The 14,208-nt window shown below is 31.1% G+C and overlaps 1 protein-coding gene and 1 long non-coding RNA gene across 3 annotated transcripts; one reads left to right on the top strand and one right to left on the bottom strand.

Moving 5' to 3' along the window:
* Positions 1-458: 458 nt before the first annotated feature.
* Positions 459-2,168, bottom strand: LOC111612863. Its single transcript, XR_002754689.1, has 3 exons — positions 1,649-2,168; positions 722-1,064; positions 459-529 (listed from the first exon to the last, which is right to left on the bottom strand). It is a non-coding gene; the product is annotated as an uncharacterized LOC111612863 (long non-coding RNA).
* A 4,761-nt stretch (positions 2,169-6,929) lies between these two features.
* LOC111612864 lies at positions 6,930-10,134 on the top strand. Of its 2 annotated transcripts, none has more exons than XM_023354137.1 (5): positions 6,930-7,452; positions 7,967-8,378; positions 8,571-8,640; positions 9,052-9,105; positions 9,233-10,134. In XM_023354137.1, exons 2-5 carry the CDS (start codon positions 7,986-7,988, stop codon positions 9,997-9,999), a joined length of 1,284 nt encoding a protein of 427 aa, XP_023209905.1. In that variant the 5' UTR covers positions 6,930-7,452; positions 7,967-7,985; the 3' UTR covers positions 10,000-10,134. The 2 variants fall into 2 exon arrangements, with proteins under 2 accessions (XP_023209905.1, XP_023209906.1); XM_023354138.1 differs by having other exon boundaries at positions 6,931-7,452; positions 8,036-8,378.
* The last annotated feature ends 4,074 nt before the right edge of the window (positions 10,135-14,208 follow it).

Below are 14,208 nucleotides of genomic sequence, written 5' to 3'. Positions count from 1 at the left end.
TTCTGCAATTTCGATGTCTAATTTTTAAATTAAATTTTAAATGGTTTTTATAAGTATAAAATAAAGGAGAAATTTAATGTTTTGTTTTAATTCTTGTTTAACCAAACACGTCAAAAATGAAGAAGAATGTGAAATTATTTATTGTTTCGTCGTCATAATACCGGAATGGAATTTTTAATTGTAACTTGTTCTTGCCGACAACACAATCATGCCGGTCATCTAACTCCTTTCAATTAACTATATAGGGGATTCTTTCCATATCTAGTTTGGACATTTCATCTATCTCACTCCATTCTCGAGATTAAGGAAGGACAGACAGGCTTGCATGCATACAATCTATTTAAATTGCAGCCCAAATACTGAAAACATACGAGTGTAACGCGAAAGACGACTTGGAAACACAACAAATTGAGTTTTCGAATACTAATCTATGATAATATATACATTTAATTACTATACCTTTTAATTCTGTTATATTTCTTTTACAAATGTCTTCGGCGGTAAAACAATACTCGCAGAGATCAGATTTCTGCATCCATGAAATTGGAGGAAATATAATTAAATAAATATAAACAATTTTTTGATGTTGTAACTGTTATTGCTATCTCTTTACTTTCTTTAAAGTAATATGTACAGTACAGTACTTAGTGTTAGTATTTAGAACTTTAATTACAGTAAATTGAATCGTAATGGTTGGATATACATTTTACAATAGACTTACTTTTATATTACACTTTCCATTCAGCGTAACTGAATCGTCGTCTTTTTCGCATATTTTAGATTGAAGAAGACAATTATTTCCACATTCTTTTTCGACTACAGACGAAATTTCCCTTTTTTCAACTTGGTGAGGTGTAGGGTTATAATTGACGTTACCGTTAGTTTTCTCAGACTTGATAATGCGCTCTTCTATATCGGATGAAACAACTCGAATGTTGGAATATTGAAGTAAATAGATAAAGATAAAAGGTTGAGCGAGAACAATCAAATAAAGCAGCACTATGAGAAAAGTGACTACTCTTATTTGACGTTGATAGTCGTTTTCTTTGCTGTTCTTCACAGTGCTATTGTCACGATAAAAAACAAATGTAATTATAGCATATCGATTTCGTCATAAAATAAAATGTAATATTTCTATAAAGATAAAAGCATAACGATAAAATTATATATTCTTAGATATATACTTGTTACTCGATAGTAAGACTGCTACAGAATCAATAATTCAGCAATTACTGAAGAATGAAGTTATACTAATGATAATATATTATAGCATGACTCTCACATTCTCATAAAATCAGTGGAATTCAATGTATAAATTCATTGTATCGATGATATAGTGAATGAACGCAGTAATAAGTACAGTATATTGCATTATTTGTTTGGAAATACTGCGTATAACACATGATCTTTTCATTGGTTTGCAATGAAAGGATCGATTTTCGGAGGTGGTTTCAAAGCATTAATTGGTTGAAACAGAGTGAATTCACTTAAGAAAAAGCGATTAAGAGCTTAGATAGCCGCCAGCGTGATTAATATAAAAGTATTAATTCTATTATAATTATCAAATTAAAAGGCTTAAACTCGAAGAATTTTGTCTTGCTAAAACAAATATCTAATTAGCATCGATTAAATAAGTAAATGTACTTACTTTTTGTTATCTCAGAAAAGTCAAACAAACAAAATCATCCGTATTTCTTACAAGAGAGAAGTATCAGCTATAATATCTTCCTCAACACGCTATTTCTTGGGATTTTGTTAGTGTTGATATTCGAATGGTCGACCGAGAGAGAAAGAAGACGATGTTATTGTAATTAAAAATAAGTACAACAGAATTGTACTGGCTATCAAACCACAAAACTCAGATAGAAATAAATGATTCCAGTGTGTAACTAGTAACTCAATTGCGAGTATCCTTTATAGAGCTGAATTTTATAGAAAAGTAATCGCTTCGAAGATAGGTTTTTCACCCTTTCGAGTGTGTGTTGCGAAATATCGTGCGTAAATTATTCGCAAACAGAAGCGAAGTCCAATCTAAGTAAGTTTATATAATTTGTCAGTCGTTCGAAAAAAAATATTCTGGATCTAAACATTCAGCGATTTATAACAGATTCAATGTTACACTTTACTACAGTAAAAATTATTTAAATTGTAAAATATTGCTTCCTAACTAAAGGTTTTATGTTATATAATATATTTAAAATGAATTTATTATATCATTACAGGCATTTGCAATTTAAAAACTTCTATTAATTATAAAAAAACAGAATAAAATTACTCGAAAAGTTATCTGTTAATCACTTTTCTAATAACATCGAGCCTGTATTTCTTTTTAAATATAAAAGATAACATTAGTTGGTATCGTAATGTTTATAATTTTATTTCATCTCACGCTGTTATCGTATTTCTTTAGGCCAAGAAATACAGCTTAGGATGAGATTTTGCATTAATATTTTTTCTGTTTTATTGAAACATTAGATTCTTAGTACTGTGAGTTTTTTAAATTTTATTATGTATTAAAAGATAGTTGCGATGCTTTTTACGAAAGAAATAAAAACAGCTGCATTTTAAGGAAACACCCTGTTTTTATCTTTCAATTTGTTATTAACAGCTGCACTAGTGTTTGAGAAAGTAAAAGGATACCATTTCTCATGAGGAATTTGCATAATGATACTCAAATTACGTAAAAGAAGGATCATTGAATGATGGTTACTTAGGCAAATTAATTGAAGTCTAAACGTATATTCTAGTTGATGTCCAAATAGTAACACGCGGCTTAAGAAAGTAGTTACTAAATCTGTCCAACGAACAAATACGGAAAATTTGAACAGTTTATATGAGGTGGGTTTCGGGGTGTGTCAGGGATTCATATCTACAGCGTTGGGTTTATTGATTAGGTTGTATTATGATTTTTATAAGTAGAATTTTTGCGAAGTGTGTTGTTTTAATTGTATCAAAAAGAGCATTTTATGTCATAGCTGTTATAAATGTACTAGTAAAGTAAGTTAAATCGAGAAACTGGAAACTATGTTTGTCAATGTAGTTAGCCTGGACGAGCAGTTTGAGCAACACGGTCGACCCCTCTATAACACGGTAGATACGTTCCGGTTTTTATGAATACACTTTCTACGAGTCCTTAAATACATGAGCCAATCACAGCCCGACAGGTGTGAAGTTTACGGACTACGATTGTTTGAAAGGTTTTCTTCCATAAAATTAATTGATTCTAGATTAATTTGACTCAACATTTCCAAATTACGTATAATTTTTTGGGAATAATCCGTATAAACTATGCTATAAACGAAAAATTGTAAAGGATTACTTACCGAGTGTGCACCGTTAGATGACGCAACTACGTTTCACTTACGAGTAAACTATGTTGCGACAGTAACGGTAATACAAAGCCAGTGTAAAGACACACTCAGCTATTGATATATAATTACTCCGCCATTAATTAGCGTAGGTTTTTCTCAACCCCCCAGTTTACTTATTAAAGGTAAGTATCATTAATTAGCAAGTTTTAAAGTGTTATTATTGTTTATTTAACAGAAGACTATTAAATAAAATAAAATTACATTGATGTATCCTAAGTCAAGTATGTTTTTATCACGTTAACTAAAATAAGTTTATTAGTCTTTACCAAACAACTAGGTACACGGACACTAGGCTTTTTTACATCGCTCTTTATTCTGCAATATCATGGAGGCTGATACGCGTTTTGGGAATACGCCCCTCATCTGTCGGCAACATATATCAATCATATTACAAATTTACTACAACAGTAATTTACAAACGAACCTTTATCTTACAAACATTTAACATAATGGTGCAAACCAGTATAATGTTCCAATATGTAATTTTTAAACGTCGTCTTTAAAATGTGTCTGAATATATGAATTTATTTTGGATATCTTATACATCAAATTTAATATTAAACACTATTGTTACAAGTCGTTGTAATTACTTTCATCAACTAATTTACTTGTTTATAATAAATGATAGTTGTGCCATATTAATGTTGTGATTTTCTAAACTTTATCTTATAACTATTAAGAGGTCAAAGTTTAGTTTAATTAAAATCACTACAGATGTTATCGTTAATGATTATTATCTATAGCTTCCACGTGGAGTTTTCTTTGTTTTTTTCATATCTGTTGTGCCAGAATAGGTGCCAGTTACCGTTAAAAAGACCTTTTGAAAAACATCCCCCAAGGCATATCGTCCAAGCGTTGCATTGCCATAATTTAACAAAACAAACAAACAAACGTATTATGTATAGCTAGCTGCAGTGCACTTATATACAATACCACGAAAGAAGAAGTTCAGTACTATCACAGAATATTAATAATTAATTTGTCATATAAAGTCGAGTGTGCTTAACAAAACAATATATGAACGATGCGTAATGCTCTTTCATCCAGACTGCTCTCTTACACGAAGTACAGTCGGTAGATAATCTGGAGTTTCAACTACATACCATCGGTACTTGCTAAAATTAACTAGAGACAAATGCAATTACTACAAGAGCTCAAGGTCTATATAGACCTTGCAAGAGCTTGGCGAGATCGAATAATTTTTCTTGAAAGACTAGCTGCAAGGACCCGCTTCGATGGGTGTTTATTTGTATGTACAGTCGACCCCGCTATAATGTGCGTTCCTATAACGGAAATTCCTATAACGTAGCGAAAAAATTGTAGCAACATTCGTATAAAGGAGCTCCTAAAACGTCGTCGCCGAATCGTTTCGCGACAAGATTGATAAAATCTAAACCAATAGTGGATGAGCAGCCGAACTATTTTCCTCCGCCCTGCGCCACGCTAAGAACCGGCTAAATTGAATTTACTATCGTCTGTACAGTATTATATATAAATTATATATAAATTAGGTACTGTACATATAATAATATATTAATTATATATAAATTGGGTACTATACATATAATAATATATTAATTATATATAAATTAGGTACTGTATAAATAATTATATATTAACTTAATTTATTGTAAGTTTATTATAATTATATATATGCTTTCTGCCGCCTGGCAACACGCTACGGAGATTTTAGGCTAGTAAGTTGAGTTTATTATCGTCTGCACAGTATGTAAATTAGGTACCGTAAGTCTAATACAGCACTAATTTTATACATTTCTTGTGAAAGAAACACTTCTTATTCAACGGCCATAAAAATTATTTATATTAATGATGTCTCCAAAGGTCAAGTTCTTTTACTGAAAAAATTCGTTATTAGAAATCGCGGCCGTCGTTTCGTGTGCTGTTCCGCGACAAAAACAAGCTTTGAGCAACGGCGTAGTCGAACAGTGCACACTCGGTAAGTAATTTTATAATTTTTAGTTTATAGCATAGTTTATACAGATTATTTCCAAAAAATTATACGTGTTTTGGAAATGTTGAGTGGAATTAGTCTAGAATCGGTTAATTTTATAGAAGAAAACCTTTCAAACAGCCTTAGTCCGTAAATTTCACACCCATCGGGCTGCAATTGGCTCATGTATTTAATCATTCCTACAACGTAAAATTCGATTAACGTAGAACGTATCTAAGCGTTATAGGGAGACTGTACTGTAATTTTATACATGTCTTGTGAAAAACCATTTTTTATTTAACGGCCATAAAAATTATTTATATTAATGATGTCTCCAAAGTTCTACGAATTTTTCGCAGAAAAATAACTTATCAGAAAACGCGGCCGCCGTTTGGTGCGCCGCACCGCGACGAAAACAAGCTTAATTAGTTTCGTCGTCTAACGGTGCACACTCGGTAAGTAATCCTTTACAATTTTTCGTTGATAGCATAGTTTATACGGATTATTCCCAAAAAATTATACGTAATTTGGAAATGTTGAGTCAAATTAGTCTAGAATCAATTAATTTTATGGAAGAAAACCTTTCAAACAATCGTAGTCCGTAAACTTCACACGTGTCGGGCTGTGATTGGCTCATGTATTTAAGGACTCGTAGAAAATGTATTCATAAAAACCGGAACGTATCTACCGTGTTATAGAGGGGTCGACCGTATTGCTCAAACTGATCGTCCAGGCTAACTACATTGACAAACATCGTTTCCAGTTTCTCGATTTAACTTACTTTACTAATACATTTATAACAGTTATGACATAAAATGCTGTTTTTGATACAATTAAAACAACACACTTCGCAAAAATTCTACTTATAAAAATCATAATACAACCTAATCAATAAACCCAACGCTGTAGATATGAATCCCTGACACACCCCGAAACCCACCTCATATAAACTGTTCAAATTTTCCGTATTTGTTCGTTGGACAGATTTAGTAACTACTTTCTTAAGCCGCGTGTTACTATTTGGACATCAACTAGAATATACGTTTAGACTTCAATTAATTTGCCTAAGTAACCATCATTCAATGATCCTTCTTTTACGTAATTTGAGTATCATTATGCAAATTCCTCATGAGAAATGGTATCCTTTTACTTTCTCAAACACTAGTGCAGCTGTTAATAACAAATTGAAAGATAAAAACAGGGTGTTTCCTTAAAATGCAGCTGTTTTTATTTCTTTCGTAAAAAGCATCGCAACTATCTTTTAATACATAATAAAATTTAAAAAACTCACAGTACTAAGAATCTAATGTTTCAATAAAACAGAAAAAATATTAATGCAAAATCTCATCCTAAGCTGTATTTCTTGGCCTAAAGAAATACGATAACAGCGTGAGATGAAATAAAATTATAAACATTACGATACCAACTAATGTTATCTTTTATATTTAAAAAGAAATACAGGCTCGATGTTATTAGAAAAGTGATTAACAGATAACTTTTCGAGTAATTTTATTCTGTTTTTTTATAATTAATAGAAGTTTTTAAATTGCAAATGCCTGTAATGATATAATAAATTCATTTTAAATATATTATATAACATAAAACCTTTAGTTAGGAAGCAATATTTTACAATTTAAATAATTTTTACTGTAGTAAAGTGTAACATTGAATCTGTTATAAATCGCTGAATGTTTAGATCCAGAATATTTTTTTTCGAACGACTGACAAATTATATAAACTTACTTAGATTGGACTTCGCTTCTGTTTGCGAATAATTTACGCACGATATTTCGCAACACACACTCGAAAGGGTGAAAAACCTATCTTCGAAGCGATTACTTTTCTATAAAATTCAGCTCTATAAAGGATACTCGCAATTGAGTTACTAGTTACACACTGGAATCATTTATTTCTATCTGAGTTTTGTGGTTTGATAGCCAGTACAATTCTGTTGTACTTATTTTTAATTACAATAACATCGTCTTCTTTCTCTCTCGGTCGACCATTCGAATATCAACACTAACAAAATCCCAAGAAATAGCGTGTTGAGGAAGATATTATAGCTGATACTTCTCTCTTGTAAGAAATACGGATGATTTTGTTTGTTTGACTTTTCTGAGATAACAAAAAGTAAGTACATTTACTTATTTAATCGATGCTAATTAGATATTTGTTTTAAGAAGACAAAATTCTTCGAGTTTAAGCCTTTTAATTTGATAATTATAATAGAATTAATACTTTTATATTAATCACGCTGGCGGCTATCTAAGCTCTTAATCTCTTTTTCTTAAGTGAATTCACTCTGTTTCAACCAATGAATGCTTTGAAACCACCTCCGAAAATCGATCCTTTCATTGCAAACCAATGAAAAGATCATGTGTTACACGCAGTATTTCCAAACAAATAATGCAATATACTGTACTTATTACTGCGTTCATTCACTATATCATCGATACAATGAATTTATACATTGAATTCCATTGATTTTATGGGAGTGTGAGAGTCATGCTATAATATATTATCATTAGTATAACTTCATTCTTCAATAATTGCTTAATTATTGATTCTGTAGCAGTCTTACTATCGAGTAACAAGTATATATCTAAGAATATATAATTTTATCGTTATGCTTTTATCTTTATAGAAATACTACATTTTATTTTATGACGAAATCGATATGCTATAATTACATTTGTTCTTATCGTGACAATAGCACTATGAATAACAGCAAAGAAAACGACTATCAACGACAAATAAGAGTACTCTCTTTTCTCATAGTGCTGCTTTATTTGATTGTTCTCGCTCAACCTTTTATCTTTATCTATTTACTTCAATATTCCCACATTCGAGTTGTTTCATCCGATATAGAAGAGCGCATTATCAAGTCTGAGAAAACTAACGGTGACGTCAATTATAACACTACACCTCACCAAGTTGAAAAAAGGGAAATTTCGTCTGTAGTCGAAAAAGAATGCGGAAATAATTGTCTTCTTCAATCTAAAATATGCGAAAAAGACGACGATTCAGTTACGCTGAATGGAAAGTGTAATATAAAAGTAAGTCTATTGTAAAATCTATATCCAACCATTACGATTCAATTTACTGTAATTAAAGTTCTAAATACTAACACTAAGTACTGTACTGTACATATTACTTTAAAGAAAGTAAAGAGATAGCAATAACAGTTACAACATCAAAAAATTGTTTATATTTATTTAATTATATTTCCTCCAATTTCATGGATGCAGAAATCTGATCTCTGCGAGTATTGTTTTACCGCCGAAGACATTTGTAAAAGAAATATAACAGAATTAAAAGGTATAGTAATTAAATGTATATATTATCATAGATTAGTTATATAATTAAATTAATCATATTAATTCTTCTGGAGAAAGAGTATGAACTTTTAGAATACTCTTTTCTTAATCCCAAATAAGAAAACGCAACTCTGAAGAAAACAATTTTGGCTGAATGAATAATAATAATAATTTAGTAACAGACTTTACTCGACATTACACTGAATGAGACACACCACTATTACAAATTTTAATAATTTAATTATTAGAATATAATAATATTCTGAAAATAAAATACAGACTTGTATTGCGCTTTCCCAGACATACACTTTACTTGTTATACTTTAAAATTCCTTCGATTAATGTCTTTAAACTTTACATTTTTGAAGGAATAAAAAATTAGTGACACGTTATATAAATATTTTATTAACAGGGGAAGAGGAGAAAAAAAATGGTGATTCAAAAGAAAAGAAGGGACAAACCAAACGTAAGAAAATTTATTAATTTTATGACATATTTTTATATTTTCGTGAAAAAATACTAGATACAGCATTTCAAACCTGAATTTTGTACCTAAATGCAAATATTAATTTGATATTTTTGTTTGTGTTTAGATTGCACTCTCGACAATATTACATATCATCAAACTTTTCCATTTACAACATTTTATGAAGAGGTTATATTTTCTTCAATACAATTTGAACAGGATTCCGAAGGCAGTTTGAAAATTTTGATAAAGGAAAAAGACAGGCCCATCATAAAAGAATATAAATTACACAAAGACGGAAATTATAAATTGGTTAAGACAATTGTTTTACCTGACGGAACGAAAGATTTTGGATATATATACAATAAAAGTTATTACAGTCAACATGGTTACCTACACAAAGTCGTCAAATACAATTTTGAGACTGGGGAATCGACAACAGGAGAGAAACTCTGTCAAATTCCAGTTTACAATACCTTAGTATTCCGCTTAGACCAGAATTATATCTGGATATTTAACTTACTAAACTTTACCTTAAAAACTTATGAGGCGGTTCAAATTAATCCGGAAAATTTACATGTTTTGTCGCAGCAAGATATTAAACAAAATTATTGTTACATCAGAAATCAATTCGTTGCTTTTGGCAAGATTTATTGTCTTTCTGATGGCGATAAGTTAAAGGTTTATCTTTTGTCGGATTTAAACAAAAAGAAAAATTCGCATATTACCGATAATGAAGAAGTGTATATCGACAGGGAAGCAGAATTTAATCTTATGGATCAGTTCTATAATTTTAAAGAAAGACAACTTTATCTAACTGATCTATCATTTGTAACTAATAATTATACCATTCATAGTTACAAATTACACTTCAATTGTTCATATGAAAAGTAAAAAGTTACATCGTAACATTCATTATAATGATTCATTTCCTTATTAATTAATTTCCTTCGAATTGTTTGAAGTGTCGAACTGTTTACATTTTTTAATAAAGTTTTGTATTACATTTCAATAAATGTTTTATCTTTTCTCGTTTGTCTGAATCACGAGGCACCGAATGGGGCTACTAAATACGTTAAAGGGCATCAGACGTGTCGGACATTCGCGATAATTGTTGACAATTCTGGAAGATTAATTGTTGCATGTTGGGCATTAAAAAGTATTAAAATGTTTATCTTGTAATGCTTCCGAAAATGCCCTTTATCATTCAATTGATATGATTTGAAAATCATATCAATTCAATGGGTAAGATCAGATCTCAGATCGTGTTTAATACATTTAAGAGAAGACAGATATTATGTGTTTTTCACGTGTAGCCTGGTAGATTTCTAGTTCGTTTTCTAGATTATTGTAGCACTATTGCTCTTTAGTATTGTTGATTTCTTTACCTCGACTGTTTAATAGAAATATCATAGCCCAATAATTCGGCAGTTCGTTTGTCTTTAATAATCAGGTTATGAAAAAAAATCTTCATACATGCAGACTTCACACTCATTTGTATTTTTACTCAATTTGCACAACCTGACATTACGCAGTTATTGAAGCTACTAGGCATGGTTAAAAATTAAGACAGCATAAGCAAAATTATTCCAGATACTACAGGTAAAAATTTTTGAGAATCCTGCCACAAATAAGCTACGTATTGATTACTGACCATTTGTGACATGCCATAACGACCAAAAATTAAGAATAAACTAATAAGTAGGTTTAAAATTAATAAATACATATGTATCCTGACAGTTTATGAGTTAATTATATATTCTATTTGCAAAAATAACCGCGTAAATATTATTATTAAACAATAATAATAATATTATCATTAAGCAATTACAACAATTAGTTATCAAAGGTAATTGTAGCAAATCAACTTGCTGAAATTTCTCTAACACTTTACAATGGCTTCTAGTGAAATACGCATTCGAAACCTACAAAACGATGAAATCTTTGCTGCAAAAGATTACTTCGACAGATTCATTACGTATATCATGGAATTGCACGTCGAAGAAATTCAAAAGTTATTACTATGCCTTCCCTATTGAGATCCTCAGACATTTCGTTGCCTGAATTTCTCGATTTTTTAAGGTTTTTCATGCCAGTTTCGTGAACTATGTTTCATGCTTTGTAGAAAGAGACGATCCGGGATTGACTTCTGTCACAAACGTTTTCTTCTGTATGGAATGTGCAAAGCATACGGAATAGAAAATTTACGACGAAAATGTAGAAAATATCTCATTTAGCAAATAACACTGCAAAATGTCTGCTCCATTCACGATTTTGCGCGTGAAATCAACCTAGACATACATACATACAAGAAAGATTCGGCAATACACGAAGTGTTTAGCCGGCAGAAAAGAGTGTAAGGGAAAGGGGAGGAAAAGAAGGAGGGAGAAATGATAGACAGTAGAGAAAGGTAAGATCCCTCTGAACGGCGTACGTATGGCTACAGAACCCTCTATGTTTGATGTTGGCGTGCAGTTTTTAGGCTGCAAGGCTATAGTCTCCAGAAGGGTCTAAAAGAATATTTGAGTGTAGTGAACACCAATGATTCAGTGCTGTCAGGAATAGCTAAGTGTTGACCTTGTATGTAATTCGCATTTATTACTCTGCATTTAATAATTTGCAAATTTTATTATTTCTCGTCAAATTATGTCAGTTAAAGAAGACCGAAAATACGTTTGTTTGCTATTAAATGTTTACTACTTGACTTTTAAAGTTAAGGGGTGTTAATTTATGTCAGTGTAAATTAATTGTCTCATTCCAGCAATGGAATCGGTTAACATACAATGTTTTAATGCCAAATCGATCTTAATTTGCACGATTTTCGTAAATTCAGCCGTCTGTTTAGAGAATAAATTATTATCCTTAAACAGGAACTTTCAAAGTCTTCTTACCTTATTCCACCGAATTTATGCAACGAGTTATTCAGTAAGACACTTACTGAATAACTCGTTGTACTGTATGTGTCGAATCATTTTGCAGTATTAAATTATAATTAGAACACGGAATGATCACAAGTTTTGATTTGTCTAAAGATTGAAAAGCCTTTAGAAACACGTTCTCTCTGTTAAACTTTTAGTCAAATTTCTAGAGAATTCTGTAAATATTAAAGAAACTAATGAAAGATATTTGTCCATGTTTTCGAGTCCACGTTAGCCCCGCTACCTCGGGAGAATGGTGATCCAAGGCTGAATCATAGTTTGAAGCTTCTGGCATAACGTACTATGCGTTCTTTTATAGCTCGTGCCACTCTCCCTTTTAAACTCTGCTCTCGATGACTTCCTTCCATTTTGCATCCGGGTCTCATAGTGTCAATGTAACGTTCTTAAGAGCTAATGACTTTCAAAGACCGAGAGTCAAATTAATGATGAGATTTTGGTCACATGATTCCTGGGAGTTGTGAATAAAACTTAGGCTAATTGAAATACAACACAATACGGAACAATTAGCGTGTTCGAATTTACAAAAAAATAAAATTCGTGAAAAAAGCATTCTCTTCGAAAACTCAATTTGTTGTGTTTCCAAGTCGTCTTTCGCGTTACACTCGTATGTTTTCAGTATTTGGGCTGCAATTTAAATAGATTGTATGCACGCATGCATGCCTGTCTGTTCTACCTTAATCTCGTGAACGGAGTGAGATAGATGAAAGTCCAAACTAGATATGGAAAGAGTACCCTATATAGTTAATTGGAACGAGTTAGATGACCACCATGATTGTGTTGTCGGCAAGAACAGTATGATATATACAAGCAATTTCAGGCAGAGAGCATATAAGTAAAGTTACAATTAAAAATTCCATTCCGGTATTATGACGAAAAACAATAAATAATTTCACATTATTCTTCATTTTTGACGTGTTTGGTTAAACAAGAATTAAAACAAAACATTAAATTTCTCCTTTATTTTACACTTATAAAAACCATTTAAAATTTAATTTAAAAATTAGACATCGAAATTGAATAAAATAGAAATTGCAAAAACATGCAAATATACAAATATAATTTGTCTGCAATCAAACTTTACAGAGAGTAAACAATTTATCAATGAATTTTATGTATTGCGTGCAAGATAATAGATTCATTAATAATAAACTTTTAATTTTACCCAATTAAAAGATGGATAAACACGGAGATTAAAACATTTCAAATTAATCTTCCGAATAACACAAAACGTCGATTAATGAATCTTGTCCATGATTCTGGGAACCATATTGTAACAAAGATGTGTCGTCCTAATCTATTTCTTAATCTTTTTTCCAATATTTCACCACCCACAAATCTGATAACTTTAAGATAAAAGAAAAGAAAACACTTTCAACGAAAAGCAAATAATGGTTGAAATTTCTGTTCCGATTCCTTTGCTCCACGTTGAATATCTTTCTTCTAAAATATGAAAATAAATTTTTTATAAAGTTAATTAAAAATACATAAAGAAGTACTTGCAACTAACAAATGAAATACCCTTACATCAATCATCTGGTTAATTCCAAAATCCACAAAGTTGTCGTTGCTAAGGTAATCAACAAAAGATATCTCAGTGTTTCGAGAGTATTGAATACTGCATAAACGTACTTTGTTATTACAATCATTCAAATGACGAACAAGTTGACCGACGTGGTGAACATTACCTGATAGAAATATAGCAACGAGTTGCGTGACTTTTCCGGCCAAAAAAGAAATTAAAAACCTCGATGAAGGTAAGTCATACGATTGATATCCCGTCTGTATCTCTACCCCCTTAACCTTTAACCATCAAAATTTAAAAGGATCGAACCCCCTATAATGCAAACTTTTCAGCAAAATTTCAGAAGAAATTTTCGACAACAGTTAGCCTCGCAGAGGATGAATAAAATAATCTCCTCCACACTCACTAACATCCTGGCATACGAAATATTTCCAACTTTTTTTTCATTTCTGGACGTTTAAAAAAGTCGCCCCTCGAGTCCGGAAATATAAAATTGTTAGGGGTGGACATTTTTTGACCGATCGCTATTCTTTCCCTCTCATAAGGGAAAGTAAAAAATAGAAACAGAAATGAAGAAGGTAATTAACAATAGATTTAACGGAGATGTTTGGATAATTTTTCAATTCCTTGTAAAACAAAAGG

The sequence above is a fragment of the Centruroides sculpturatus genome, unplaced genomic scaffold, assembly GCF_000671375.1.
Source record: "Centruroides sculpturatus isolate CEXI.00-Female unplaced genomic scaffold, Cexi_2.0 scaffold1560, whole genome shotgun sequence".
Lineage (NCBI taxonomy): Eukaryota > Metazoa > Arthropoda > Arachnida > Scorpiones > Buthidae > Centruroides > Centruroides sculpturatus.
Note: the sequence above shows the minus strand (reverse complement) of the source record. Positions and strands in the feature narration are given on the sequence as shown.